This window comes from Gymnoscopelus microlampas (assembly GCF_963454915.1).
Source record: "Gymnoscopelus microlampas genome assembly, chromosome: 6".
Taxonomy (NCBI): Eukaryota; Metazoa; Chordata; class Actinopteri; order Myctophiformes; family Myctophidae; genus Gymnoscopelus; species Gymnoscopelus microlampas.
The window spans coordinates 18,450,042-18,463,376 of NC_139943.1; the positions used below are offsets into that span (position 1 = coordinate 18,450,042).

At 41.7% G+C, this 13,335-nt stretch overlaps 1 protein-coding gene across 1 annotated transcript in view; it reads right to left on the bottom strand.

The window, feature by feature from the left end:
* Positions 1-7,049: 7,049 nt before the first annotated feature.
* crabp1a (cellular retinoic acid binding protein 1a) overlaps positions 7,050-13,335 on the bottom strand; it is a 28,376-nt gene continuing 22,090 nt past the window's right edge. The window contains exons 3-4 of the mRNA XM_084059370.1: positions 12,011-12,124; positions 7,050-7,456 (exon numbers count right to left, since the gene is read on the bottom strand). Coding sequence (XP_083915496.1) covers positions 7,406-7,456; positions 12,011-12,124 — 165 coding nt within the window. The 3' untranslated portion in view covers positions 7,050-7,405. The remainder of the gene's footprint in view (positions 7,457-12,010; positions 12,125-13,335) is intronic.

Genomic DNA, 13,335 nt, shown 5'->3' on the forward strand with positions numbered 1-13,335 from the left:
ATGGAGCTCTGTGTTCATGATGAGGAAGAGAAAGATTAGGCAACCCACAGGCCGCTAATACTCCTCTCCTCCATAAAGTCATGTGTTACTCTCACGTAACCACTGCAGTCAGACAACACAATGAAGTTATTAGCCGGTGAAGGAGGCATCGTTTATCTGTACTATCTCTTAACCTTTTTAATTAAATAGTTTTTTTTTTTGGGTGGAGGCAGGGCATAAGGAGCAGTGTTGTAGCATTTGCCTGAAAACCTGTCACTATCACTGTCAGGGTTGTGGGGTTCCACTCTCAGGATTGGACACATCCAATCCCCAAATCCTGAGTGTTATTTTAAGTGCAGGGTTATGTGATCAAATGGACACATTTGTGTATTCTCTGAGTTATAAATGTATCACTTAACGCTGAAGACTTTACTGTGCATACATTCAAATGTGGGCAATGTTTCTGTACCAATGTGCCTGGAGGGAGGTGAAGACTGAATTGAGCCCTAGAAATGTATCTATTTGAAGGAAGTCTGTCTAATTATGTTCTCCTTCTCTTCTCCTCTGAGATGACAGTTTTATTTGGACATTTGTGACTAAATATATCACTGAGAGGAAGTCATCAGGGACGTCAGAGGCACAAAGCACTCTGGGTAATTTAGTGTGACAGCTCGCTCCCACACTTGGCTGAACTTGACCCTTTACCATACTGCTTCAGGCCTGTTTTTTAATTTAATCTGATATTTTACACTAGGATTACTCTATGTTGGAGCTAATTAGATGATGTTTTTTATTCAGAGCCGAATGACAACATTGTAAACAACCAACTGTTAAGTGGAGGATTAAAGTCACATCACCCAGAAAATAGTGGTACACTTTAAATCCTGGAAGTGAGTTACTATAGCAAGGGAACCCTTTCTAGATGACCAGTGTTTTCTTTACCATACAGTTTATAATATGGTCTGGATTCTCTGGAACATAAGCTTAAGAGAGTTTCATGTGTTCTATGACATAAATTATACCTGTTGTGTGAGCGCATACCACATAATTAAGATTATGGTCTCTCCCGCAGCTGGCCCCTGGTTCAAATACCACCCAAGGCTCTTCATAAGGTCCCCACTGTTCTGGTTACCCTTATTACTGCATTACATGACATAGTCACCTGTCTCTCTGATCACTGTATTATAGAAGAAATGCCAGAGACAAATAAATAAATTACACCCGTTAATATCTCAACCGTGAATTTTGAAATCATAAAAAGTGTGCTGATTTGTGTACTTTATCTTGAACCAAATGTGTGAATAAAAGTATAAACATTTTCTTTATACAGAGCTTAGTTTCCGATATACAGTATGTACTGTAATCTGTGGATTTCCAACAATGGAGGTAACGTCCACATTGGCCTACAAAAAGACTAGAACCTTCTATAGATGTGACAAATAACCCTGTGTCCTCAGAATGGTCATGTGAGATGGAGAAGTTCAACATAAAAAGATTAATCTATAAGTGTCCTATAATACTAATCTCCCTCTTGTTCATGTGTTAAAGTGATTTATATTGGTCTGTCCTGGCCCAGTCATATTGTACTTGTCAGCTACACAGTGTGTTTCATGTACAGCACGTATGTGAAACTTAATATTGTGAGAAGTTATGCATCTTTTGTCAAAACCAATCAGCATGATGGAAACAACTATAGGAAAATTCTCTTTCAAGGCAGAATTCCAAACACATCACTAAGGGTGTGTTTGGTTCCAGAGGCCTGTGTGTTCAGCGCTACATGAGAGATGGGTATTTCCCTACTTTCTGTTACTTATTATGCATGTGTTTTTATGCTTGAGGTTGTCAGGAAAATGTGTTCCGTGTCACTGTGCACAGTTAAATCCTCAGAGTTCATTTAACTAGCCTGGAAACCAGCCAAATCTGCCAGTGCAAAAAAAAGAAATAGCCCTTGGCTGATTTGGTCTAGCCCCGCTCGGTTGTGATTGGATTTCCCTGCCCCCGAAGTTGTGGGGCACCAATCAGGACCCAGTAAGTGATATTAGTCTGGCAATGCCAGGCTATAATTTAACCACATAAACCCTATATACAATAATAATTAGACTTATTGCATCCCACAGGGGAAAATATGTTTTCAGCTTCACCCAGCTGAGTGCTTCTTGAGTGAGCACGGGGGAAACAGTTACAGTTAGTAAGTGTCTTGCTCAGGGACCTTCTGCTTCCCGGGCGGGCTCTCTACACATTCAGCTATGGCCGCCCATAATACGTAGTTGACAAGGGTCGCTCGGGGCTCTATACTTCGTCTGCTCCTTCTTTCCCTTAACAAATCTCTTCGCCGAGTGGTTATCTCCGAAAGAGTTAATGACCCAATGGATCTATAGGGGAGGGGTTCATTTCAACTCTCTGAGTTGAATTAGGATTTTACTATGTAGAGATACACTCTCATAATGAGAGAACTCAAGGGTGTCAGTCTGGTAACGCACATTATGCAACCATTATTGTCCCAGCATTCACCCCAACCCAGTGGGCCCTTTGCAGCAGTGGGACCCCAGGTACTTGAAACCCCTCTGAAGGCCGGAGAGAAGGAAAGGCCTCATCAGGACATAGGAAACGTCAGGAAACTTTTAAGAAGTACCGTTGTACTCAACTGTATACTCACAGAGACTGCTCTGTTTTGATGCCCAACACACACACACACACACGCACACACACACACACACACACACACACACACACACACACACACACACACGCACACGCACACACACACACACACACCACACACACACACACACACACACACACACACACACACACACACACACACACACACACACACACACACACACACACACACACACATACATACACACACACACACACACACACACACACACACACACACCGCCACCAAACCTCACCTCCATCCTGTCCCCCTCTCAACCCCCCCCCCCCCCCTCCTCTCAACAGACTGAAAGTGAAAATCTGCAACAATACCTTCATTATTGAGCTGTTTGGCATCGCCTCTCTAAGTAGCACAAGCTACGTCATTAAATTAACATCACAGCATGGCTCCTCGCCAATCCCCGGCCCCCAATACACACACACACACACACACACACACACTCCCCGGCCGGCCCAGAGCATTGAGGTGCACTCAGGAGGAAACTCATTCATTCAGGCGGATACCAGGTCAAAAAGCAGAGAGTGGGCTGAGGGGTAGAGAGAGAGGTTTGGGGTCGGCGGGGGGGGGGTGAGGTGCTTGTACCGGCAACCCTTGACGTTGAAGAATGGCGGCCCTCCACCGCCATGCCGTTGTGTTGGTTGCTGTCGGGGTTCTTTCATGAGGCCGGGCGTAGGAAAGACGAAGCCTCTCTATTCCCCTGGCAGCCGTGGAGGACAGAGACAGATTGGCTTTTTGTTTTGATGTCGTGCCATCCCTCTGCCCCACAGCCACCGCTGAGGACGAGAGGACGAGTTCTGGTGCCAAGGCCCTCTGACCAGCGTTTAGGGTGTAACAGATCTCCCAACCCCGTCCCCTGTGTGTGTGTGTGTGTGTGTGTGTGTGTGTGTGTGTGTGTGTGTGTGTGTGTGTGTGTGTGTGTGTGTGTGTGTGTGTGTGTGTGTGTGTGTGTGTGTGTGTGTGTGTGTGTGTGTGTGTGTGTGTTGTGCACCTAGTCAGGGCAGAGTGAAATGTCTTGAATAAGTTCACCCATGGCCCTCTATTAGGAAGATTTGTACGGTCATATATTATGGTTGGCCTGGCTCCAAGGCACCTCTCTGTTGATCGGAGCCTGTGTGGTTTTCCAACACGGCTTGGAAAGGAAGAAACTCCCACAAACACCAAAATCTTTTGGTATAATGGGGTATAAGTTCAAAGACGATCCAAAAGAGGTCCAGGTGACACAGGGGTAAAGTGCCCAGTCTGCCCACCACCTCAGACTGGGGTAAGATTCCTCTGTGGTGCCTTTTGGCCGGGTCCTGAAACAAACACAACTGGGCATTTCTGCGGGTGGGAAGCCTGCCGGAGGGAGTGTTCTCTGTCGCTTCCCTAGCAACTCCTACAGGTTGGCGTGGAGAGAAACTGGGAGGGACACTGTGTTGCTCCATATGCATTACGCCTCCCCAGTGACAGTGACTCCCACTGTCAGGTGAAAAGAAGTGGCTGACATCTCTATACTACCGTATGAATGTTTCAGACGAGACACATGGTTGTCTACAATCTGCACGGACCAACAGTAGGGGTTGGTAGTGACAGGGACTATACAGTATACATGACATGTCAGGGTTGTGTGGGGCGGGGAGAATGGCATAATGACTTATTACCAACCAGTGAGAGGTTTTCTTCCAGCCTTATTAGAGGGGATTGTTTTTATTTTATTGTCATCACCCTAAATCCCTGGGATTGTGTGAAAAAAAAACTTCTCTAAACCTGATGAGGCTAAATATTCTCCCCCCAAGTTTCCCATCGGAGGAATAATTTTGATCTTATCTTTAATCAAATCTGGGGGAATCAACAAGTCACCAGTATGATTGTTTTTTGAGAGCTCAGCCAAACAAACTGGGATGCAAAACATATGATTTCAGTTTAGTGCGCACTCATGCCAGACATGAATTGAAAACAGGACTCCAAAGATCTCTTACTTGTAGGCACATGTGATGTAAGCATTATTACTAAGATTTATCTTGTATATACATGTGTGAATACAGAGGTGGTGTATAAACATTGGAATGGATTCACAGCTTACTACCTGTGCATTTGATTTAGGGACATGGTTGGTATTTACTTAAGTCAAGAAAGTGTGGTGTTAATGAGCTCTGAGGTTTGTGTTAGTGCAATAGGAATAGAGGTATGGCTTGACTGACGTGTTTTGAATGTAGGACAGTGAGCTGTACCACTGTACTGTATGTGGACAATAAACAGCCTAGGATGGAGCAGGGGGTAGGGCTCTATCGATATTGTGATAGATATCATGATAGAAGACTAGAGATCATCTGAGACTTTCGATATTGTGATATTGTATAACATCGTGAACAAAACACTTCTATATGGAACCGAAAAAGGTTCAACAGTTAGTTATTGAATTCATTGTATATGGTTCTTATAAAACTGCACATCAGAATAACAGATATTTAGTCGATTCAGCTCGCACTCTGAATAATGCACTTAGCCGCTTACACAGGGTCTTCAATTGCTAACCTAATATCTTGATTTATTGATTTGTGTTGTACCTGTCTTCTAAGCATTATTATTTAACTACATTTCAGTCACTCTATTTCACCATTATAACGGCTTAACATTAAATCTCAATATCTTATACATTAAGGTGCATAACCTTTTTGATACTATAGGTTTTTTGTATAAGCTCAATTTGTTTGTTTTTTACCTCACCTGCAAATTTGATGTGAGTGTGAGTGTGTACATACGTGTGTGATGGTATTTATGGAGGGGGGGGGGGTCTCATGTTGTGACCGGAATCTGTGGCCTGTTGAAGACTAGCTGTATAGTTGAATCTGATTGATTAGAAGATGGGGTGCATCTTGGGTGGATTGTTATTGTACTGTGGTTGGTTGATTGGTCATGGAAGGGTGGAGTTTCCAGAGTATATAATGGAATCAGCTCACATTAGTGCAGGCTGCCATGGGGAGAGGTTGGCTCTTTGCCTCTCCATTAATTTCATTTTTTGAATATCTAAGTTTCATATTCTCGAGTTTGATTTTTTGCCATTTTTGTTGCCCTGGCCTGGATCCAATTAAAAATCTGGCCCATTTTTGAACTTTTCATGTTTTTTGTTGACTTTGTGCCGATCTTATGAAGTAAGCTGATGAAAATACCAAGTAGGCATCAGTTTTCCATGAACCTTTTTAGTTGCCCTATAGAAGGTGTGATCTATAGTACACTTTGCACTTTCACAGAATGATTGTATTGATGATAATGCTAGTGTTTTCTCTGTCTGTGTTCTCTGACATGGTCCACACAGCCTTCCCCCAGGATATGCTTATATTACTCCGTCATGCAACACTGTCGCTCGCTGAAAATGGCAATTTATTTCTGCGTCACATTTTGTTTATAATTAAAAGAAATGTGTATCATCACAATCCAGGTTCATAAATACATACGTTATTCTGGATTCACATACAGTAAACTGAAATGATGACTGATGATCCTTCTGTCCCTGGTTCTGTCAGTCTTTCTTTTTGTCTCTTCTTTCTGTCTTTCCATCCATCTCTTTCTCTCTGTGTCTGCTTTTCCTGTCTGTCTTCTATCTCTTTCTTCCCCTCTTCCTATGCCTTCCCCTCCCTGCCTCAGTCTCTCTCTCTCTCTCTCTCTGTGAATGGGGTGCTCATGTAACTGTGAATCTGTGGTATTAGTCACAGAACGCTGCTGGGCCTGACTCTGGTGTTTGTGCTATAGTATTGTTTCAGTGTGTCTCCTCTTATCTCTCGGCACCATTCAGTGTTTAATCTCATTTGCCTTCAGGAACTGTATCACACACAGACAAGTCTCCCTCGGGTGTCTGGAAACGACAAACGTCTGGAAGAAGATGGATGGAAGGCTTGTCTGGGTTTTCAACTCGCAGCACTTATTAAAGGTACAATTCAGTGTGTTATAAGATGTCTGATGTACTGTTAATGTACAGTATCTGTGAGTAAAGGAGAAAGGCACTCAGTTTACAAAATAAATAAAGTTTTACATTATATTAGGAATGCATATAAGGCAATGGTTTTCCTGTTATGGGAAAGTAAAAAAAAATATTTGTGAACATAGAAAACCAGAAACAAAGCTGAATTATAACGACCAGCACCACAGTGTAGAAATGAACACACCCAAACCCCCTGGTCATAATTTAGTGTAATTTAGGGTGGAGTTTTGGATTTCTAGGGGCACTATAACACAATCGAGGAGTGTCCCTTAAACCACTTTTAACCCTAATGTCCCCGTTTTGGGCATGACAGAATATTTCGAAATTGTTGAAAGTGAAACATTTTAAATCTTTTGAAAATAGGGCTTAAATGATCAACAAAGACAAAAAAGAGTCAAAAGAAATTCCAACACAAACAGTTCCCATTTATTTATTTTATTTTTTATTGTTGTCTGTCTTTGAACATGGTTGCCTAATCAATACCTTCTCACTTCTAACTATAGAACACAAAGCAACACCAGGGTTTGCAGATATGAACATTCAGAAAGCACATGGAGGCTACTGAACACTACGCCACCAGAATATAGGACATTACGCTATGCTGCTGGATGAGCAGAATAGGCAGGGCTTTGCTGGAAGGTTACACAGAATTATAATAGTGTATTTGTTGGCTTGACGGAGGGTCGTTGGGTCAGAAAAGTAGTTGCGTATGCGGTAACCACCTGGAGTTTTCTGTCCTGTGTTTGTGTGTCTTGACCTGATGATGATGATGGTATGGAGAAGCTTCATTCCCGGATGTAGATCCGCGTACACACAACATCATCTGCACCAAAAGTCTAGAGGAGACAAAGGAACATTTGAATATATTTATTTGGTAGGCTACTGTATGATTGTGTGTTTAAAGATATACATACACCAAACATGCAGTAAATAATTCACCTTAGCCCTTACTTGGCAATTGGTAACTCTAACCCAAGAAACAAATTTTGACACCAAACATCTAATGGAGAAAAAACATTCCTGTATTGATTAGACTGTCTAAGTAAACAGAAAAAGGTGCTGTAGGTGGTATTTTTGGTTAAAACGAACATATTTGTGTTTAGTTAAATCTCTACATTACGATATATTGCCATACAGTTTGTTAAGCTTTAGTCAAAAGAAAATGCATTTTCAGGTGGGTTATACATTTCATCCAGACAGGAGATCCCACAAAATATTATCAGCTTATATTACAGTTCCAGATTTATTTGATAATGTATTTGTAGGCCTACTTTAAGATACATTTTATTATTTATAATTTGTTTCACCAGATTCTTCAAATTCTACATTCCTCCACTATTCTGTTATTTTCTGTGAAGCACAATTCGTTTTCCAGAGTATGATAAGTGCTACAAATTGAGTTTGACTTGACTTGAGTTTAACTTAATTTATGTGGCTTGTTACTAGTACTAGAATCCCTGAAATGAATGAAGAGAGGGTTTGTTTCTTGACAGCTATTTTCCTTGCTAGCAGCTCTGTGTACTAGTTATTGATTATTATTATTATATAAAATGGGGTGGTGGGCTGGGGGGGGGGGGGGGTAAGTAAGTAAGTCCCAAGTCCCATACCATAAACTTGACTGCACAGAAAGAAAAGTAACTAACTAGGGTTAGGCTATAAATAACAAACTATGGACTACGTTTTTCCGCTACATTACACTTTTCATTATGCTAATCACTTTGGGTCACATTCAAAATGTTATGATGAAACCCCAAGCAAGCTGCCTTAATAACTGGTTTGTTTGTCCAATCCAAATCTGAATGTGCAAGCGATGAGTTGCCTGAATCCAATTCTCTGATGTGCCATAATGTTTTTCAAAACTTGTGTCTGACGTGGCCATGGAAAATAGACTTTGCCTCAAAGTGTTTTCGATATAAACCAATTAAATGGAGCGTGCTAATCCTTATGGAAATGTGCCCCACTTACAGTGTGAACTGCCAAAAACAATCAAAGCATTGCATTTATGATTGTATGTCCGTCTCTCTGACGCTGAGCTAAATCTCTGTGTATTGTTCTGTTGGATGCTTTCCTCATAAATGGATAGATGCTTCTATATCAAGCATGTCATTCTTTTGCTTTTGTCCTGTTGGAATGAGGCTGTCTGGGCGCAGAGATGACTCATGTCTGTTTTTCCGTTGAGAAACTTTGTCTCCTCTGGGACAGAAAACAACCTTATGAGTGTTGAATCCAAACTGCATTAACTTGATTCTGCCCTACTTTAGTCAAACTGAAGTGTATAAACTGACTATTATAGCTGGCATGTGGGTTTATGAAAAAATTACAACTAATATGTATTGGTGATCTGATGAGGCTGATACCGATCACCGATTATTTTCCTCAGGATCTGCCAATGCTACCAATTATTAAAAAAAGAAAATGTTTACTATTTGCTACCACAGTCTCTGTACCAGCTGTACTTTCTTAGAATGGTTTTACCCATATTATTGTACCCATATTATTGTTCCTATATCGATGACACCGTCCTTGCATAGACTCATGGTTTTATTAAGGTTGACCATTATTCAACACACATTAATCTCTTTATTAGGAACTTCAAATATTATTCAATATCAGCTATATGCTTCAATACACTATATCAGTCAAATGCTAAGTGACACATTTTGAATTTGACAGAAATCATGAAAGATCGGATTTTGCAATCGGGTAATTTGGCCGATCACTGTCATTTGGAAAATCGGCTGATTTATATTGTGGTCAATCAGAACACCCTTACTAATATTAGCTGTATTGGGTATATGCAGTGATGTAATTTATTTTCTATTTGTATTCATAGACTGATGTCAATATGTTGTGGCCTTGGCCTTTTAGAAGGAAAGCTATAAGATGATTTTTTTTTATGTAAAATTGCATAAGATTGATACGTGTGAGTCACATGAGGAGAGGAGAGAGGAGGGAAGTAAAACAGGAAGAACAGGAGAACAATGTCACCCTTTTAAGTGACATACAGTGAAACAGGAATAGCTTCTGTTCTGTACCAGTGAAGACAGTCATGGTTATAAACATGACTGTCTGAACAAGCTCTGGTCCCCACAACTCATCCAGCAGACTGTGTGTGTGTGTGTGTGTGTGTGTGTGTGTGTGTGTGTGTGTGTGTGTGTGTGTGTGTGTGTGTGTGTGTGTGTGTGTGTGTGTGTGTGTGTGTGTGTGTGTGTGTGTGTGTGTGTGTGTGTGTGTGTGTGTGTGTGTGTGTGTGTGTGTGTGTGTGTGTGCGCGTGCCTGCGTGTGCGTGTGATGTACGTTGAGCTGACTTAAACATGTACGCTCACTACTAGTGTGTGTGTACTGTATGTGCCTACATGTGTGTGTTTGAGGTGAGAAGAGCAGAGTTTTGTGTAGCTATTCTTCTACTTGACTCTCTCTGTCTCTGGCTGCTCCTCTTCATCAGTTGTCTTCTCTCTCTCTCTCTTTCTCTCTCTCTCTCTCTCTCTCTCTCTCTCTCTCTCTCTCTCTCTCTCTCTCTCTCTCTCTCTCTCTCTCTGCTGTCATGGATCAGTCAGATCAATGTTGTCCATTAGATGTTCTCCTCCCTGCAGACCACATCACACCCACCCTGCTCTTATCACCCTGACTGTCAGTATAGGTCAGCTCAGATAGAAACAGCCTCTCCATTCTCTTAGGAAGCAGGTGGTCTAATCTTTGTATTGGGTTTACTTTACGTTCATATGTTTAGTTAATGTGGATAGCGGAAGGTACACACCAAAGAAGACGGGCAGGATTTGATCCTATGTCAGCTAAAGTTACTGAGGGACTGTCTGTAGCACTGGATGCACAGAGCAGCATTTACAGCAGTTTTGTCATTTCAGTTTTAAAACTACTCAAATCATATACCCAACCTAGTATAGATAAAAAATGGTAAATATAAGCTTGGTTGCTATATGACAAACTGTGTGCTAGGTAGGGAGTTACAATTAGCAATACAACTTTGAACAAAGTTGTCATGTCATAATATCCTTGAGGATGTTCTTTGCTGTGATTACATGTGCTATATGTTTAAAGAACATCCTTTCAGGGTTTTATTTCGTTAATAAATGCTGTGCGCATGTTGCACATCTGCTGACCCGCCTTGTCGATTCCTGCCTGAAACTCGGGTGTTACACAAACATCCTGCGACTATCACACAATTCATCCTCCCAGGACCTGTATTTATTCTCTAAATCCACAGACGAAGGGTTTTCTTTGTCTTTCTGTTGGTTTTGTTGGACATTAGCTCTTTGATAGCACTGCAGAGCGTGGGAGAGAAGGGACGAGTTCAGAGAGGAGAATTGAGGTCAGGGAGTTTCTAAGAAGGCATTCTCTGTGTGTAGAGCGGTGGTTCTCGAAGTGGGGTCCTATTTGAAAATAGCATCATGCAGAATGTCATTTCACAAGTTTTCAAACGGTATAAACATCTTGTGAAAATAGCAGATCTACAAGCTCACTGTTGTGAGCACAACACATAATGTAACAACTTTATTTGTATGGAAATATGCACCATTTGTGTATTTTCTCATTATGTTCCCTAGATAACAGCTTGCTGTGAAACATGCCTGTGTATGAAAGCTGCTGTGCAAATAAAGTTGAACTTGACTTGATCAAACAGAGCTCTGTGCTCTGCATGGTGGCTAATCCATCTCATGGATGTTTATAAGGCTTTACAAGATGGAGGAGATGATTGAAAAGGACATTAGGAGCATTAAGGACAGGAGGTAGAAGCTCCCGCTGCTCTCCTTTCTCTCCGCTCTGTGGGGAGCGATGAAAGCTGGCTCTCCCTGGGAGAAGGGCCTTCTCATTTCCTTTATGGATGAACTTCTCCTGTGTGGCTCTGTCCTCCTCTCCCTGTCTCAGTCTATTAACCATGTCCCTGCTCTGACAACACTGGCTCCCTGTTCAAGTCCAGTGTTTGCAGAAGACATTTTGAAGAGAGTTTGGCCACAGCCTGCGGCATGACAGTAAAAAAAACTAATGGAACTAAATGGATGGGTCAATTTGGTTCCAACTGTGCACTCGCAGAGTTACAAATGCATAAATCGACAGCGAAGATTTTACTGTGAGGCTTCACATCTTCATCGGTAGTTTGATAGAAGTTTGGTTCACTATATAATAGCCTAATTTAGAATTTGAAATCCGACATTATCAGTGGTCTGATATTTCTTAATAATAGACCACTGCTCTGCCTCTGTTTATGTTGCCATGGAAGCTTGTTGTAAGCTAATAAAATAATTATTAAAATAAAAAAACAATTCCTTGAGATGAGAGTGGTGATGAGGAAAGTACTCGTGACAATGATGAACTGTAACATAAACCACAATGATGTTGATGATGATGATGATGAGATATAAGGATGTTCTCACCAGTATGAGCTCATCTCCGTTCAGCTCTCTGGTCCAGAATGTTTTGGGTCCGTCTCCGTCCAGCAGTGTCTGCTGACAGCGCATCTTGTTCTCTGTTTCCCAGGTGGCCAAGCTCTGTAGGAGCACAACAAAGAGATCACAGATCACTGCGCTGGTCTGGATCTGGTCTGGTCTGGTCTGGTCAGGTCAGGTCAAATGTAGGAAGGTAAGGGTCCATTTGGTGACATTTGTAGACTCGATTTGAAAATGGATAAACACTGAGTATTTTACCGTCTGTGTGTGTAGCCTACAAATGAAAGCATGGCTCTCCCAGGGGTATGGGTTCAAATCCCTGCATTGCTAAATGGCTGCATCTAAAGAATGAAGACAGAATGCTACGAGGGGAGGGCAAGTAAACTCAAACACGATAAACACTGGCTGGATTGCCATGGAATTTCCTGTGCCCTTTCATGCTACCTATAGGAGGATGAACCCTACTGATTTTTGTGACGTACTTCTAACACGGAATTCATGGTGGATAGAGCTTCTTTTCCAACCTAAAGTCCAGGCAGCCCTCAACCCTTTAGCGGTGTGAAAAAAACCCCACCAAATCCTCTTAACATTCAGGTCAAAGTCTAATCACTACAATAACAGTTCAAGTGAATCCAACAGGATTAGTCCCAGTTCAACCTCAGGATTAATTTTTCCCTGAGTGAAAAAATGTCAGAGACATATACTGTTCTAGAAACATGGAACCTTTGGTGATGATTAGAAATTAGAAAGGCTTTGACTTTGAATACTGAATTTAAACTTGAGTGACTTTACTCCAGTGAATTACACCACTAGGCTGATGCCCTTTGGGAACTGGTTATGCATGTCGTGCCAGTTATATATGCAATACCTGTTGTACCCATTGTACCTCTTTACAGAGCACCTGTTGTACCCATTGAGTAATTTGTGCAGTATCCATTATCACAGTACTTGGAAGTCAGTCTATGACGTCAGTATGTCTTCATATTAATGACCTCAGGGATCTTCGTATATGGGCATGACATGGACACAGACAGACTGACATTATTTCCATTTCTCACAATTGTGATATTGTTCATTATTATTAATAAAATAAAATATCTGACTTTTGAGAATGGGGTATGTTGCCCAGTGGCCATAAAAGGGAAGCCCTCAGGAACAACCTGGTGGCTCAGATGCGTCAACAACATGAGAGTTTCACATCCCTCACCCTCATCTCTCTTCACGTTCCCTATACTGTCTCACCCTCATTTCTCTTCCCTGTTTTCTGTCTCTCTCACTCATCTCTACTCTCTTCATCTATCTTCCCTGTGTCA